This window comes from Magnolia sinica, chromosome 2 (genome assembly GCF_029962835.1).
Source record: "Magnolia sinica isolate HGM2019 chromosome 2, MsV1, whole genome shotgun sequence".
NCBI lineage: Eukaryota > Viridiplantae > Streptophyta > Magnoliopsida > Magnoliales > Magnoliaceae > Magnolia > Magnolia sinica.
This window is the reverse complement of record NC_080574.1, coordinates 3,585,945-3,603,459: the sequence shown is the minus strand read 5'-3', so window position 1 is coordinate 3,603,459 and position 17,515 is coordinate 3,585,945. Positions and strand designations below refer to the sequence as shown.

At 42.8% G+C, this 17,515-nt stretch overlaps 1 protein-coding gene across 1 annotated transcript; it reads left to right on the top strand.

The window, feature by feature from the left end:
* The first annotated feature begins 903 nt into the window (after positions 1–903).
* Positions 904–14,813, top strand: LOC131225879 (laccase-14). Its single transcript, XM_058221480.1, has 5 exons — positions 904–1,604; positions 3,771–4,015; positions 11,747–11,875; positions 12,532–13,479; positions 14,335–14,813. Exons 1-5 carry the CDS (start codon positions 1,429–1,431, stop codon positions 14,463–14,465), a joined length of 1,629 nt encoding a protein of 542 aa, XP_058077463.1. The 5' UTR covers positions 904–1,428; the 3' UTR covers positions 14,466–14,813.
* The last annotated feature ends 2,702 nt before the right edge of the window (positions 14,814–17,515 follow it).

Here is a 17,515-nt window from a genome sequence, read left to right as displayed (position 1 = left end):
ATTATATCTCATATAAGCATCATGGTGGACCTCTTAAAAAATAATGGGTGTGCTTTTTTAATTTTTATTTTTTAAAATTTCTTATCTCCGCTGGAGCCTCATGTTGGGCTGGGTTTGGCCTTAGGTTTTAAGACAGCTACAGTTGGACAAAGCTCGGCCCGGCCCCAACCCAGCCCGTCGACAACCCCAGAAATGCCAAGGACTTGCTAACCTGACTTGCGCAGGAGCACGCCAATGGCCTGGCCTCCCGGGCAGGGCTCTGCGGGGCCCACCGTGCTTTAAGTGTTTTATCCACGCCGTTCATCTTTTTTCTCGATCATGAATGGGTCGCTCTATGATGTCGTTTCCACGTGAACCAATCTGCTCAGGCTTTTCCATTACAAATTGCACACATGTGGCAGATCCAGACGCTCAAGGTTGGTTTGCTGTTTTCCACGTTCAAGTTTAACTCATTTGCATGTTGTATATGAGTTAACTACGTACAACTGTATTTCTTTAAACGGTGCCGAGAATATCGTAAGAATCTGGCAACAATAAAAGGTGTTACTATTTCAAGAATGTAAGTGGAAATCAAAGAGACTGAAAGAGCAGAAAACAAGCCCCCCTTCCCCCAACCAAAAAAAAAAAAACGCTTGTTTTGGCGTAGGAAATGAAAATAAAGAGTAGAAGCGTTCAGTTTTTAGGATTCTTATTGATACATGTTTTCTTGGGGCACAAAGCTTGTGGAAAGACACATTATTATGATTTTATTGTAAGTACCTTTGTTCTTCTTTTCTTGTATATTGTTGTTATTGTTCTTCTTCTTATTGTTGTTTATTGTTGCCATTGTTGTTATTAGTAGCTGTAGTAGTATTCCACAGTATATAGATATATTTTATTTATTTACACTTCTTTTTTTTTTTTTCCTAGATCTGAATGGATATAGATGTGAGTAGTCATCCCACATATAAATGGTTTTTGTGTTGATCAGGGCCTTTGATTGGACCTTTTGGACCAAGGCCGTGTTCATGTTTGGATGGTAGAGTGATTTACATCTGTAAAGATTGTAAGGTCATGCAACTGAATGAGATACGGTCAAGTAGGTGGCCCACTGATTGGACTTTCAGGATTGATGTGAATGTGAAAGGGATGAAACTGGGCCATGATGGGATGCGGAGAGCTTTATCCAGTTCTTCTGACAAGGAAACTAGCCCAGGCCCAAACCTATCACGCACTTCTAACCATGAGCCCACGTTTATTAACTTCTGCAGTATTGTTTATTTGGGCCTCTAAGCAGGCATGGTCTGGCCCCCGTCTACATACTGGGCCTGGAAATTCAACAAATGACGAAAAGGTGATCTGGGCCAGAAGTTTCTTGGAGTATAGGTGATTTATACACGGTTTTGGTGCACAGTTTATACACAGATCATATCCTACTTATTGAAATCAATGCAATTTTTGCGTCCATTACAGGTGGAATCGACTCCGTACACACGACTGTGCAAAACAAAGAACATATTGACAGTAAATGGGCAATTTCCAGGCCCAACGCTGTATGTAAACAAAGGAGATGAGGTTTTTGTTAAAGCCCAAAATCAAGCCCAATACAACATTACCCTTCATTGGTATCTCTCTCTCTCTCAGCTAGCTGGACAGCCCATTTGCAATCCTCGTCAGAAGAGTCCCAAATCTTTCCTGACCGTGGAAGCGGATGGACGCGAATTGCGTACTACCCCCGCCCGTCCCTAGCTCCAAACGGGCAGTTCTGTGGGCGGGCCCACCGTGATGTATCTGTACATCCAAGCCGTCTATCCCTTTTCTCAGATTATCAGATCCAAGGCTCAAGTGGACCACACCATATAATAAGCTTGGTTACATTAAAATGTACAAAGCATTAAATGTCAGTTGCATTAAATACAAGAGTCATCTGTGGTATGGTTCATTTGACCGTTGGATCTGCTTCATTTTTGTTTTAATGCTTAAAATAATTTGAGAAAAGGGATAGACGGCTTGGATGTAAAGATACATCATGGTGGGCCCGCCCACATAACTGCCTGTTCGGAGCTAGGGACGAGGGGTAGTACGCAATCTTCGTCCGAAGCGGATTGGCTTGTGTACCACACATCAGCTATCTAGCTGGTGTATTGATGTCAGCAAGTTCTGTGGGTCCCATCATGCGATATGTGTTATATCCAAACCGTCCATCTATTTGACAAGTTTATCCTAAGGCTTGAGCTGAAAAATAAGACAGATCTAAAGATCAAGTGGACCACACTGCAAAAGGCAGTGGGAGATTGAACATCTATAATTGAAACCTTTTGGGGCTCCCAGAAGTTTTGGACCAATATGATATTTGTTTTTACTCTTCATCCAGGTTTTTGTGACCTCATGAACAGATTGGATGAAAAATAAACGTTATGGTGGGCCCTATGAGTATTTTAATGGTAAAAATCATTATCCTGCTACTATATATGGTGTGATCCAGTTGACCTTTGGATATGATTCATTTTTTGGCTAATACTTTGAAATGATCTTAAAAAATGGATGAACGGTGTGGATATAATAAATACATCACTTTGGGCCCATGTAAAACTTGGAGCTCGAGTAGCGTCAGCGCATCGAGTTGAGACGGACCGAGTTAGCGCTAACTCGACTTGATCCGAAATAGGCCTGACCCGAATCCGATCCGACTCTATACCGGCATGCCTGACTCGAACCGAGTCCGATCCGGTCTACTTGAGATTTCAATCTGCATTGTTTTTGGACTCATATCTTTAAATGATGGGGAAAATGGATGGATGGCGTGGATGAAACATATACAATATGGTGGACCCACACAGCATCTGCCAGGACCCAGTCCGTCCCGCGTATAGAATCCAAAGTCCAAACTGGTGGCCTTTTAATGGATGGTCTATATATCCTGGAAATCACATAGGTGGGCCAATATTCGAGACACAGAGAGAAGATAGCCCATGCTCAAAGATCTTCACCATGGAATATTTGGTTGAATGGAACTGATGCTACATTAACCGTTATTTATAGACCACCTATTGAAAGGTTTAGAGCTCTTCCATCTGGGAAATTTTTGGTACACGCAACCTTCACTCCCCGGCCCATAATATCAACGGTTTGGATGCTAAATCACAAACCTACATGTAAAAAATGAAAGCCTGGTAGAATCAAAGCTGACTTCCCACCTCAGAATTAATGGTAGGTGGCTGATTTGATAATCTGAACCGCTCATGTTCTGGATTCTGTACTACCCAAGCCACTAGTAAGAAATATTTGTTCAAAAGGTTCTTAGGTATGAAAATGAATATTTAATCATATTCAAATCCAAGATTTTAAGTTGAGAATTATCAATGAAGCATGATTATAAGATTATAGCTTCTATCCGGTGGCATTGATTCATATCGTCATTTAAAATGCAATCGGGTAATGAAAACCATCAAACCTATTGGTATTTTTACGGATTGTAGTTGTTGTATCTGGGGTCATTTTCCAATGATCCTAACATTTCATACTAAATAGGAACCGTCTCTTTTAACCATTCTGTTGTGGGGCCATCGATAGCATCTTCCCGAAGAAATTTCTCATATCTTCCATCGATGGTAAAGTCCATCATAAAATTGGTTCTGATCATTGCAATATGACTCCAGATCCAATGTATAAGTAGCAATACATTGGTATGAGGAGGAGCAGACCCAGCTCAAGTGGCTAGATGCATGCAGGCATGCATGTGTGTAGGATGGACATGTAGGTTGTTTATTTGAAAGTGGTAAGTTTTGCAGGCATGGAGTGAAACAGGAGAGGAATCCATGGTCAGATGGTCCTGAGTATATCACGCAATGCCCCATTCAACCAGGCAAAAATTACACTTACAGGTTCGAGTTCACCGTGGAAGAAGGAACATTGTGGTGGCATGCACACAGCGACTGGGCCCGAGCAACGGTCCATGGAGCCATCATCGTTTATCCAAACCCTGGAACTGCCTATCCATTCACAATGCCTGATGGGGAAGTGCCAATCATACTAGGTACATTAAGGCCCCATTTGGATGCGCAAGCAAATTGAATTGTTATTTTTCAGTTTTACCTTTTGGAGGCACACACTCCATTTGATTTCCATGGAATACAATTTTTAGTTATGAGGTTTGCTGGGATGCATCGCAATCTATTGAAATTGACTACATTTGGACTTCATCCGTTGGATTAGGGTCCTTATCAATTACCTAAACCATCTATATGATGGGCCCAAAAACAGTCTCATGTTGAAATATTTTAACCCTTGGAATATTCAAAGGCAAAGGAAAATGATCTAGAGCGGATTGTAAATACTTTCATGATAAAGATGGACCAAAGAAGGATTGATCAGAGGTGGAAACTCCCTCATCCAAGGTAAGCCCCTATATGGTTTTGACCATTGAAAATTACCCAAATTCCAAGTGAAAAGCCCCTACCTATCTCATAACGAGTCCAAATGTACTTTGGTTCTTTCTATTGGGAGATCGCAGAAGCACACAAAGAAGAACCTATGAGAGTATTCCAATCACACAAAGCAAGCAGAACAAGGACACAACAAATTTTAAGTAGAAAAACTCTTGCGGAAAAAAAATCACAGCACAAAGCAACAAATGATCACTATGAAAGTAGAAATTACAAAATAAAGAACTTACCCGATTCGAACGATGTTGAATCTCACCCTTGCCACACCATTTGAAAACCCTTGAATACTCTCTCAATCATGTTTACATCCATATTTATAAGCTAAAAAGGAATCTTAAAAGAAATCGAAAACAAATCTCGCAAAATTAACGTTCTATATAAATCTGCGCCAAATAGTTTGATGGCATCGAACACAATTCAATGCTATTGAAGCTTGTACTTTGATGCCATCGAAGCCATATTGATGGCATCGAACTAACACCTAAACCATCTAGAGACAACACATGAAATTTTGGATTCCTTCGATTGCACCGACCCAGATTCGATAGCATTGCGTGAGGTTGACTTTGATGGAATCGAACCCACTTCGATGTCATCAAAAAACACACTAATATGTCCAGCAACTAACCAGAGAAAATCTGAAAATTTTCTGATGGGATCAAGCACTGATTGATGTCATTGAAGGTGGCATCGAACAGTCTATCGATGACATCAACAAGTCCTATATTTTACTTGATTTAAGAAATCAAATTGATGGAGGGATGAACGTAATGAGGATAACTACTCCGAATCCACGGAGCTTCTCTGGACTCCTCACAGAGACTTCTCGAATCCACGAGGAAAGGAAGCAGAAAATAGAAATAAATTCTAATAAATTCAAAATTGATTAATTGATCCATAAAAACGAGTTTACAACCCTTTAAATAGGGCTACCAAGCAATGGGAAAGCAATTAGAATCAAACTACAACTCAAACTCTTAGAATCCGCGACTTACTATAAATAGTAAACTTACTATTTATAGACGGTCGTGATGTCTACTAGTGCGCAAGGTTTTCGGCCAAAAATAGTAAGTGTCCTCTTTGGCTTCACCAAACCGTTCTCCTAATTATTCTAAGCTCTTTTCACGTTGGGCGCAACTCCTAAAGCCCGATGGATGAAGAGTTATAATCAAACTAAAACTTACTATTTATAGTAAAAACGAAATTAAAATTAGGAAACGACCGTCAATCCAGGGGTTTTTCGTAATTCCGGGCTGCGCAACCCAGCATAGCAGGGTTGGTTGGCTTCAGTAGCTCGTTCTACCTCAAAATCATATATTTTACGTCAGGTAACTCATTCAGAATTGCAAGATAGGCCCGATTTAAGGTTCGATGGTCTGGATCACTTCGTTCGTCGACCAAGCCTTTTCTAATCCATCTTGGCCATGTAATTGTCTGCGACCTGCTCTACATCAGTCTCCTCCACTTCAAAAGAACTTGTCCTCAAGTTCTCGTCATGCTCTGGTTCATGATACTCGGTCAGGTCCGCGACATTGAAAGTCTGTGAGATTGCCATGTCATCTGGAAGATCAACAATATAAGCGTTATCATTAATCTTTCGGATGATTGGGACGGGTCCAATCTTCTTATTTTTCAACTTGTTGTACGTCCCGGTCGGAGATCTCTCTTTACGCAGATGAACCATAACGCGATCGCCCACCTCGAACACTTTTTGTCGCCGATGCTTGTCCGCTTGTTCCTTGTACTTCTCGTTCGAGGCATGTAGCTTAGTCTGCACTTCTGCATGGATGCCCATGATCTTGTCTGCCATATGTTCTGCTGCAATGCTCGTGCCCGGGTGCTTGGGTAGAGGGACCAAGTCAAGTGTGTGGCGAGGCACTCGTCCGTAGATAATCTGGAATGGTGATCTCCCTGTCGAGCGGTTCACCATATTGTTGAATGTAAACTCTGCTTGGGACAAGGACAAATCTCACTGCTTCGATTTTCTCCTGAAATACAGCGAAGGAGGTTTCCCAATGTGCGATTCACAACTTCGGTCTGCCCATCAGTCTGTGGGTGGTAAGCACTGCTGAATTGAAGTCGTATATCGAATCGATTCCATCAAGTCTGCCAAAAGTGGCTAATGAACTTCGTGTCACGATCGGAAGTAATGGTCTTGGGGACCCCGTGTAGCCGAACGACCTCCCTGAAAAATAAATTCGCCACGTGTGTTGCATCGAGGGTCTTCTTGCATGGGATAAAGTGTGCCATCTTTGAGAAACGACTACCACCACGAACACCGAATCCATGCCGCGTTGTGTTCGTGGGAGACCAAGCACGAAATCCATTGATAAATCCTCCCAAGGACCGTTAGGCACAGGTAACGAGGTGTAGAGGCCCGTATTCTGAGATTGCCCCTTGGAGGTCTGACAAACATGACAACGTTGTACGGCTTTTCCCACATCATGTACTAACTGCAGCCAGTAATACCGCTCTTCCACAAGAGCTCGCGTCTTGTCTCGCCCCAAGTGTCCACCAAGGCCACCTCCATGTAGCTCCTGAATAATCTGCTCCCTCAGAGAACTTTGGGGGATGCACAATCGATTCCCTTTAAAGAGAAAATCGTCCTGTATATGAAGGTCACCCGACACTTCATCAAAGAATCTTTGAGGTCTTTATCCTCGGCATACAGCTCCTTAAGACAGTCGAAGCCGACTACCTCGTTGCTCATTGTAACCAGTAGTGATGCACGACGGCTAAGTGCATCAGCCACCTTGTTCTACTGCCTTAACTTGTGCTTCAGAACGAATGTGAATTCCTGTAAAAAACGCAACCCATCTAACATGCACACGATTCACGTTAGTCTGACTATTAATAAACTTTAATGCTTGATGGTCAGTGTATAAAACAAACTCTCTTTGAATCAGATAATGCCGCCAATGTCGCAGCGCCTGAACAACTGCGTACAACTCAAGCTCATAAGTCAACCACTTCTTTCGGGCTTCACTGAGATTCTCGCTGTAGAAGGCTACCAGCATGCCTTCCTGTGATAATACTCCTCCAATTCTGACATATGAAGCGTCACACTCAACCTCAAACAATTTGTCGAAATTAGGAAGCACCAAGACCGGTGTTGTAGACAAACGATGCTTGATCTCATGAAAGCTCTTATCAACTTTATCGGTCCACTGGAACGGTCCTTTTTCATGCAATCTGTTATAGGCGCGACTATGGTGCTAAAATCTCGCACAAATCAACGATAGAAAGTCGCCAACCCGTGAAAACTCCTCACCTCATGAATGTTTGTCGGGATCGGCCATTCCCTAATAGCTCGCACATTTTCATCATCCACACGAATGCCTGTGGACGTTACAACAAATCCTAGAAACAATAGGCCGTCAGTTAAAAAATTACACTTCTTCAAGTTAAGGTACAACTTGTTAAGTTGTAAGACCTGTAGCACCTGCCTGAGATGTTTCCTGTGCTCCGCCTCATCCTAGCTATATATCAATATGTCATTAAAATATACTACCACAAAACGGCCAGTGAACGGTTTTAGAACTTGATTCATTAAACGCATAAAAGTACTTGGTGCGTTCAATAGGTCGAAGGGCATGACCAGCCACTCATATAACCCTTCCTTGGTCTTGAATGCCGTTTTCCACTCATCACCGGGTCGAATACGAATCTGATGGTACCCGCTCCTTAGATCTAGTTTAGAGAACACCTTGGCCCCTTCTAACATATCGAGCATGTCGTCCAACCGTGGTATTGAAAACCGATATTTGATGGTAATTTTGTTGATTGCTCGGTTGTCGACACACATGCGCCAGCTTTCATCTTTTTTTGGCGTTAATAATGCTGGTACGGCACATAGGCTCATGCTCTCTCTCAAGAGACCCTTACGGATCAATTCCTCCACTTGCCCCTGAAGTATCTCACACTCCTTTGGAATCATCCGATAATGAGGGCGATTGGGCAGGATAGCCCCAGGGACGAGGTTTATATGATGTTGGATGTCCCTCATGGGGGGCAATCCATCAGGTAAATCCTTAGACCAGACTTCTTTAAATTCGTTTAGCAACAGTCTTAAACTTGGAGGGATGTTTGAGGGTTCCTCTTCCTCACCCTTTACTACTACGGCGTATACCTCGCCAGTTTCCTTAGATTCCTCCATGAAATTCTGAATTGTCAAGAGGGAACTCTCCTCCATTTTAGAGGCTTCAGGGTGGTTCTCTGGTGCCATAGGGGCAAGGATTATTTTTTGACTATCCTTGACGAATACGTAGACATTATCTCGTCCCCGATGGGTCGCATCACGGTCCGACTGCCAGGGTCGACCGAGTAACATATGACAAACTTCCATATCGACCACGTTACAAAGTATTTGATCCTTATAATTTTTGCCAATTGAAAACGAGATAGTGCATTGTTCAGTTACCTTGGTCTCATTCACCTTTTTTATCCAGCCAATAGAGTATGGGGAAGGATGTTTCATCGTTGGTAGCCACAACTTGTCCACCATTACTCTCGAGACGATATTTTCGCTACTACCACTGTCTATGATCACAACACAGACTTTTCCATTGACGGTGCACCGAGTACGAAATATATTGTGTCGCTGTGGATGTAATTCCTTTCGTGGGGCATACAGTAATCGCCTCACAACTAGAAATTCACCACAATCCTCGCTCGTAACTTCCTCGCCACCTGCTATTTCTTCAGTGGTTTGTTCATGTTCATCAAAGCGATGGTCTTCTTTTGCGACCTCATCTTCAGTGCCCCCTTCGTTTATAGTCAAGTGCGCTGCGGGACGTTGAAGACAAGTGTTTGATAAGTGGCCTGGTTGGCCACAGCGGTAACAATTGTTCGACCTTGGCCGAGTATAAGAATTTGGAATCCTACTCGGACCTGCTGTTATGGGTGCTGCACGTTGAGGTCTGGATGAGCTGCTCCCCGTATCACGGTTTGCGGTTGTAGGAAGTTGAGGTACTAGATCTTTTCCTCGTGGCAGCACTGGATCCTGCGTGGGACCCGTCATGGGGGGTCGATTTGAAGGATATGGACGAGCAGGAGCTCTTACAAGTTATGTTTCTGTCCTACCCGCCAATTGAACTGCTTCATCCATGGTTCCGACTGGGTACATCTGAACTCGATCCTGAATTATTGGTCGCAACCCACCTATAAATCGTGCCACCTTCTGTGACTCAGATTCTGAAAGATCGTTTCGTGTAGCCAACCGTTGAAATTCTTCAGTGTAATCTGTAACAATTCGATTTCCTTGTCTGCAATTTTAATATTGCTGGAATAATATCTGCTCATAATCACTGGGGAGAAATCGTGATCGAAGAAGACGCGTCATCCGTGGCCATGATGAGATGGGTGCCTTGTTCTGGCGGGCTCGTGAGAGTTGTAATTGTTCCCACCATGCAGAAGCACCAGATTTTAATTTAAACGCTACCAATTTTACCTTTTTATGATCTGGCACGTCTATGTAATCAAAATATCTCTCTACTTCGGCTAGCCAATCGAGAAAATCTTCTATACGTAATAAACCGTTAAAACTAGGAAGTTCAGCCTTACCTCGATAGTCTCTTTCAGCACGATCTAGATGATCACCTCCATAGATTGGTCGTTGAGCAAAACTCTCATTAAGGTCCTCGTCGCTAGAACTTGAATCATCTGGTGTAGCCCTACGGTTTGCCACTGGTAGTGCTCTACAAAAATCGGGGTTGTGTCGTACAGCAACCATGGGTGGTGGAGCACCGCCTAGGGCTCGGGGCGAAGTAGCGCATCTGCAAGACGGTCGAGAGTTGCCTGCAGCCCTTGCATGGTCAACTGACTCTCCCGGTGGAAAGCTTCCATTCTTTCCGAAAGATAACGAATCTCTGCATCACCGTCCACAGGATTTTGATTCATACCTTTGTTGTTTGCCATCGGCCCGAGGGGAATCCTCGCTTTGATACCAATTGACGCAGGGATGAACGTGATGAGGATAACTACTCCGAATCCACGGAGCTTCTCTGGACTCCTCACAGAGACTTCTCGAATCCACGAGGAAAGGAAGCAGAAAATAGAAATAAATTCAAATAAATTTGAAATTGATTAATTGATCCATAAAAACGAATTTACAACCCTTTAAATAGGGCTACCAAGCAATGGAAAAGAAATTAGAATCAAACAACAACTCAAACTCTTAGAATCCGCGACTTACTATAAATAGTAAACTTACTATTTATAGACGGTCGTGATGTCTACTAGTGCGCAAGGTTTTCGGCCAAAAATAGTAGGTGTCCTATTTGGCTTCACCAAACCGTTCTCCTAATTATTCTAAGCTCTTTTCACGTTGGGCGCAACTCCTAAAGCCCGACGGATGAAGAGTTATAATCAAATTAAAACTTACTATTTATAGTAAAAACGAAATTAAAACTGGGAAATGACCGTCAATCCAGGGGTTTTTCGCAATTCCGGGCTGCGCAACCCGGCGTAGCGGAGTTGGTTGGCTTCAGTAGCTCGTTCTACCCCAAAATCATATATTTTACGTCAGGTAACTCATTCCGGATTGCAAGATACGCCCGATTTAAGGTTCGATGGTCTGGATCACTTCTGTCGTCGACCGGGCCTTTTCTGATCCATCTTGGCCATGTAATTGTCTGCGACCCACTCTACATCACAAATACAATAATTTCCACTTTAATTAGGATTGCAATTCAATTAAACGGAACATCCAAATGCATCCATTTTCTTTCTTTTTCATTCTTTCCTTTTAAAATATATATATATACCATGGGAGTATTGATAACGGCTTCGCATTCTCATGTCGAAACTCCTATGCATTGGACACTTCACTGTTAGCCACACCCCGATCCATAGCTCAAGTGGTAGACCAAGTTAAAAATACCTCGTTTCAACACTGAGGTCTTGGTATCAATCCCTGGTGGGGGCGGCTAATACTGAAGTGTGAACTGACAGTGTGACAGTGGGCCTATGTATTGGACTGATTGTCGTGGGGTCAACTTCCAATAATTAGCATTCTACCATAATGCCAAAAAAAAAAAAAAAACGCCACTTCCATCAAGATCGAAATAAAGCGGTTCGTTGGAGTTTTATTTTATTTTAGTAGAAATAGGCGCATTCATAGAGTTTAGCTATTGATAGGTCGTACTTACTGATATACCCATTGGATTTTGGGTCGAGTTTGCTGATCCAAACGGTTGATCTAATGAGAAACACAGCTATTGGCCACAAAGATTTTTGAGATTGGAAGATTCTAAGCTTTTTTTTTTTTTTTTTTTTTTAATCAATGGGCCATGGAATAATAGTTGAATGATATTCACTTGCAGGAGAGTGGTGGGAGACAAACGTGATGGACATATCAAGAGATGCAAACCAAACAGGTGGAGCACCCAAACTCTCAGATGCTTACACCATCAATGGCCAACCGGGTTTCCTATATCCCTGCTCACAACAAGGTATTATCTCATGAATGTCGAGAGAAAGAGGTACCCTGTAATGGTTCCACGTGATGTGTGTATAAGATCTACTCCGTACATCGTGCTGGCCCCATCATGATCACTTAATAATCCAAAAATGAGGCCGAAAAAATACTTAAGTGAGCCGAACCCAGGGAATAATGTCAAATCATGCCTAAAAACTCTAAATTCACGTGGTGTGGTCTACCTGCGTTTTAGAACGTCATCATATTTTGTTTGTCAATTTTAACTATTGGGCCATGTCCTTTGAATAGATTGGATGGTATATATAAAACACACTGGGCTCCACAAATATATAGTAGGCTTTATTGGTTCGGCACCCCCTCCCATCTTTTCCCCATGGTGTGGCCCACCTGACTTTCTGAAAGGGCTGATTTTTGGACCCATGGAAAAGATAGAAGAGCGAACCTAATGGACAGGGTGGATACATGCACACATATGTGGGGCCCACCATAGCCCGTGTAGGCAGGAATGAAAGTGTGTGCATAAACTGCATATACCACTATTTAGGGAATCTATATCTTGCTAATGAATTTGATTTCATCCATATGGGCCCATTATATCTTGATCTAACCCTTCCTATTTTCTTTTCTTTTTTCTTTTTCTTTTTTACTTTTTTTTCCTTCCCATAACAGAAACCTTCAAAATGCTGGTGAGTCCAGGCCGTCGCTATCTACTTCGCATAATCAACGCGGTCATGAACGAAGAGCTCTTCTTCTCCGTATCCCAACACCCGATCATATTGGTCGGGACAGATGGAAGCTACGTGAAACCGTTACCGACAGATTACATCATGATCACACCAGGCCAGACCATGGACGTTCTGTTAGAAGCAAACCAACCTCCAAACCTATACCCCATGGCCTCAAGAGCCTACTCAAGTGCCATAGGAGTTGGATTTGACAATACCACAACTACAGCCATTTTACAATACGATGGCCCACTTCCCCATCCATCATCTCCTCCAATCCCAACCCTTCCTTCCTACAACGACACACAAGCATCAATCAACTTCACAAAGGGCCTTAGAAGCCTAGCAGATGATCAGCATCCAATAAATGTCCCACTGCAGATAGACACTCACTTATTTTTTACTATCTCCGTAAATCTAGTCAATTGCACTGATAATCCATGCAAGGGTCCTTTCGGTAAGCGGTTCGCAGCGAGTATGAACAACGTAAGTTTCGTTGCACCTCCATCGATTGACATTCTACGAGCATACTTCTATGGGATCCGTGGGATCTACGACCAGGATTTCCCGAGCTACCCACCGGAGACGTTCAATTACACCGGGGATGACTTGCCGGAGAATCTGCTGGCTACAGGTTTCGGTACTAAGGTGAAGATGTTGGAGTACAATGCCAGTGTGGAGCTTGTTCTGCAGGGAACCAATGTGTTAGTTGGTATTGACCATCCAGTGCATTTGCATGGGTACAGCTTTTATGTGGTTGGATGGGGTTTTGGGAATTTTGACCCCACAAAGGACCCTTTGGGGTACAACCTGGTGGACCCCCCAGAAGAGACGACCGTTGGTGTTCCTAAGAACGGCTGGGTGGCCCTCAGATTCAGGGCTGATAACCCTGGTAAGTTGATCTACTAGACTGATCTGTATGGAAACTTGCTATACATATCGTTGCATTTGGACTCGTCATTGTTCACATCACCTGTCAGGTCCGTCAATTAGGTCTAATCTAATCTTCTTTCATTACTCTTCTAAAACCACAGCAGTTCACAGCAGTCAGGTGGTCCTGAACATTCGTGGCTGGACCTATCTTCGATGAACAATCTTATCCATCTTTGCAGACCACTGACTTGACGGTTTGATCATCCAATCAGTATGATTTTTTGAAGGCTCCCCACCAAGACTGGAGAGAATCTAATAGACGGTCCGGATAGGTGATGTGGATGCAAATAAGTCTAAATGCAACTATATGCATGGTAAGGTTTGGATACTCTCAGCCCATAGAACATTACTCAGGAAGTAGAGCATTCCTAACTTTATTAGGAGATCCGGCTTAGTAGTCCGCTATAGCATGCAAAACTGTACTCTGGACCTGCACATTTTACATGAGGCACGCGCTGTTTTGGTGTTGGAACCGTTCATCTGGTGGGCATCACTGTGTATATCTGAGGCGTAAGGACTCAACGGATTGGATGGTAATGTGACTTGTGGGCCCTTTTGGTAGAGGATCATCCACTCGCTGCCCATCAGCCGGGTTGATTAACTAATGGGCCTAGACCCAATTAATCCAGCCCGTTGAACAAGTACCCATCCCAACAGTGTTAAGTAACAACGGGCTGGGTTCTCCAATCAGTCCTTTATGTATGATCAAGCCTGGCCCAATATGAGCGGGCCTTCAAAAACAATCCAGGCCACACCAGCCTGGGCCTTGAGCCCATCCCACTTAAATATTTATACATCTATTGATTTATTGCAGGTGTTTGGCTGATGCATTGCCATTTGGAGAGACACCAGAGCTGGGGAATGGGGATGGTCTTCATAGTAAAAAATGGTGTGGGCCCAGGAGCCCAGATGCTTCCTCCACCACCTGATTTGCCCAACTGCTGACCCTAAAACATCTACTTACGTGGATGGTTCTTTTTTTTTTTTTTTTAATCATTTTTCTTTCTTTTGTTTTGGGTTTTCTGCTAAGAATAACATCTCGAATTGAGAATTTCAATTCTTGTGCTTCTTGATTTATCAAATAATTGAGATCGGCCGTCTGAACATTTTGGACCCACTATATAGAAGGATTGGGTTCAACCTAACATTGGTCAAAGGCCTGATGTGCCCTGGCCTATTGGCGTGCAAACGAAGTAAGCACGAACAATGGACACTTGGGTCCACCATGCATGATTCTGCCCAAAGTGAAGCTGTACTTAAAAAAGGCCTTCGGCTTGGATATTTCCAAGCGGATGGGATCGTTCTTTAACTTCTAGCCTAGTGTAGCCTGGATATATAGAAAGAATCCTCCAAACCCTGCTAGCTCAAATCAATTTCCATCCTTATTCGATCCTAGTAGATGGACAATCCTAATTGCCCATTCTATTTCCACTTCTTCTAGCTCTGGAATGTCTTCTTTTAGGTAAGATTCATGTGGTTTAACGTGTACACCATGGGGCCCACCTTGAGGATGTGTTGTATATCTACGCGGTCCATCTGTTTCTCCAGCGCATGTGGTCCCAAAAATTAAGCAGATCCAAATATCAGGTGGATCACCCCACAGGAAGCAGTGGTGATTGAGTGCCTCACCATTAAAAAATCCAAAGAGCCTATCACAAGGTTTTCCCACGGTTTATTTACCATCGCAGCTGTTGATAATGTCAAGAAGACCTCGATGAAAGAAAAATACAAAGATCAGCTTGATCACCTTGAAATGGAAGTGGATTGTGTCTGAAATTGGTTGGACAGTAAGCTGTCCGACCAGAGCTCCTGTGGGGGCCATGTTTCTGTTTATCCACGCCGTCCATGGCCGGAAGTGGATTGCCTGGAGACGCGCCATTACAAGGGTGTGAAGGGCCGCCAGATTGTCTCCAGGGATATCCATGTTGACAGTCTTTCCTGGAGCCCACGTAATGTATGTATTTTAGCTAAGCCGTTCATCTATTTTTTCTAATTTATTTTAGAAAATAAGCTAAAGCAGATACGAATATCAAGTGGACCATATCACAGGAAACAGAGGATTGAACGTCTACTGTCGAAATTTTATTGGGGTCAACAGAAGTTTCACGTCAATATGTTTTATTGATGGCAAATAAATCTCATATCCTAAGAAGGTTTGTTTACCATGATCACCAATGTGTGGTCCTTTTGAAATTTGGATCCGCCTCATTTTGGGATTATACCCTAAAATCAAGGATGAACGACTTAGATAAAATACATACATCACCATGGCTCCATGAGTCGTGTCAACAGGGATGTATGTATAGTATATCCACACTGTCCATCTGTTTTACCAGATTATTTTACGCAGAGATTTGAAAAATAAAGAAAATTAAAATCTTGAGAGGTAACAGTGGTGATTGAACGCTCTACCATTAGAAACTTCCTAGGGCCCACCGTAAGGTTTCAGTAATGTTTATTTGCCATTGATTAGGTCACATGAATTTGGATGAATGGATCCAAAACTTTCGTGGCACATTAATGATCAATCAGCACAGTTTCCTATGATATGGTCCACTTGAGAATTGGATCTACTTCATTTTCTGAATCATGCCCTAAAATATTTTGGCAAAAAGGATGGACGGCGTAGATATAGAATATACACATCAAGGTGGGCCCCACGGTAAGGGTCGCATCATCTTGGGTGAGGTCTAAGCCACACCAAATCTGCTCCCTGAAAATGGCCAGGCGTGTCAATGGGCTGAGTGGGCTCGTCCGTTTTCTGGGCCTTGCCCACCTTAAGCCGGGTTCAAGCGTACATTTCAAGCTCAATTATAAACGGGCTTGTCTTGTACTTGGAAGTCCAAAAGCCCGTCTGCCCGGGCGAAGTGCTTCAGGGGTTACTAATGTTCTTCCAATGCGGCAAGGGTAATAACTTAGTGGATGAGGCCCGGCAGTGGGGCCCACCTTGATTCATTTGTCATATCAATGTTGTCCATCTGTTTCACCAGCTCATTTTTCGGCATAGTCCTAAAAATGATACATATCCAAATCTCTAGTGGACCACACTAGGGAACATAACAGTGATTGAACGCCTATTATTAAAAACTTTCAAGGGTCGACTGTATTGTTTATTAGCCATCCAACCCGTTGATAAAGTCACGTACACTTGGATGAAGAGAAAACACAAATAGCAGCTTGATCCCAAACTTTTGTGCCCCCAAGAAGATTCTAATGGTGGGAATTCAAGCCCTATTCTGTGGTACACCTAAGATTTGGATCTATCTCATTTTTTGGAGCATGCTCTAAAATGATATGGAAAAGTGAAGGCTAAGGATTAGCTACTGACAGGTGGTGCAGCGAAACTCACTATTAAAGTGATGTCACCAAGTTGTGTGGCCCCACTATAATATGTATTGTATCCATACCATCCTTCCATTTGGAGAGATCATTTTAGGGCGTGAGGTAAAAAAAAGAGTCACATCCAAAGCTTGAATAAACCCTACCACAGGAAACAGTGGAGATTGAATCGGCCCCAGTTGGGTTAGACAATGACAGTTATGTATTTAACTGTATTGATATATCCAGACTAGCCATTTCTACAATCTCGTTTTAGGGCTTGGGCTTAAAAAAATGAGGGCAATCCAAATCTCAGGTGGGTCACGTCAAAGAAAACAGTGGTGATTGAATGTCGATCATTAAAGACTACGTACGGCCCATCCTTATGTTTATTTGCCATCCAACCTGATGATAAGCTCACACATATGTGGATAAGGGAAAACATAAATATAAACTTGATCTAATTCTTTTGTGGCCCACAAAAAATTTTATTGGTGGGCATTCAATTGTGATTGTTTCTTGTGGTGTGGTCCGCCTGAGATTCGGATTTTTTTTTTCCAGGTCATGCCTCATAATAAATTGATGAAACATACATCAAAGCAGATCCCATGGTCCAGTCTATCATAGTGGACCATTGCTCTTATATTTTAAAATTTTTTTATTTAATTATCGCCCAA

Coding starts and splice junctions, on each gene's coding strand:
- LOC131225879 (XM_058221480.1), top strand. CDS start 1,429: ATGCAATTTTTGCGTCCATTACAGGTGGAATCGACTCCGTACACACGA. Junction 1,605..3,770: donor TACAACATTACCCTTCATTG/GTATCTCTCTCT, acceptor TAAGTTTTGCAG/GCATGGAGTGAAACAGGAGA. Junction 4,016..11,746: donor GGAAGTGCCAATCATACTAG/GTACATTAAGGC, acceptor ATTCACTTGCAG/GAGAGTGGTGGGAGACAAAC.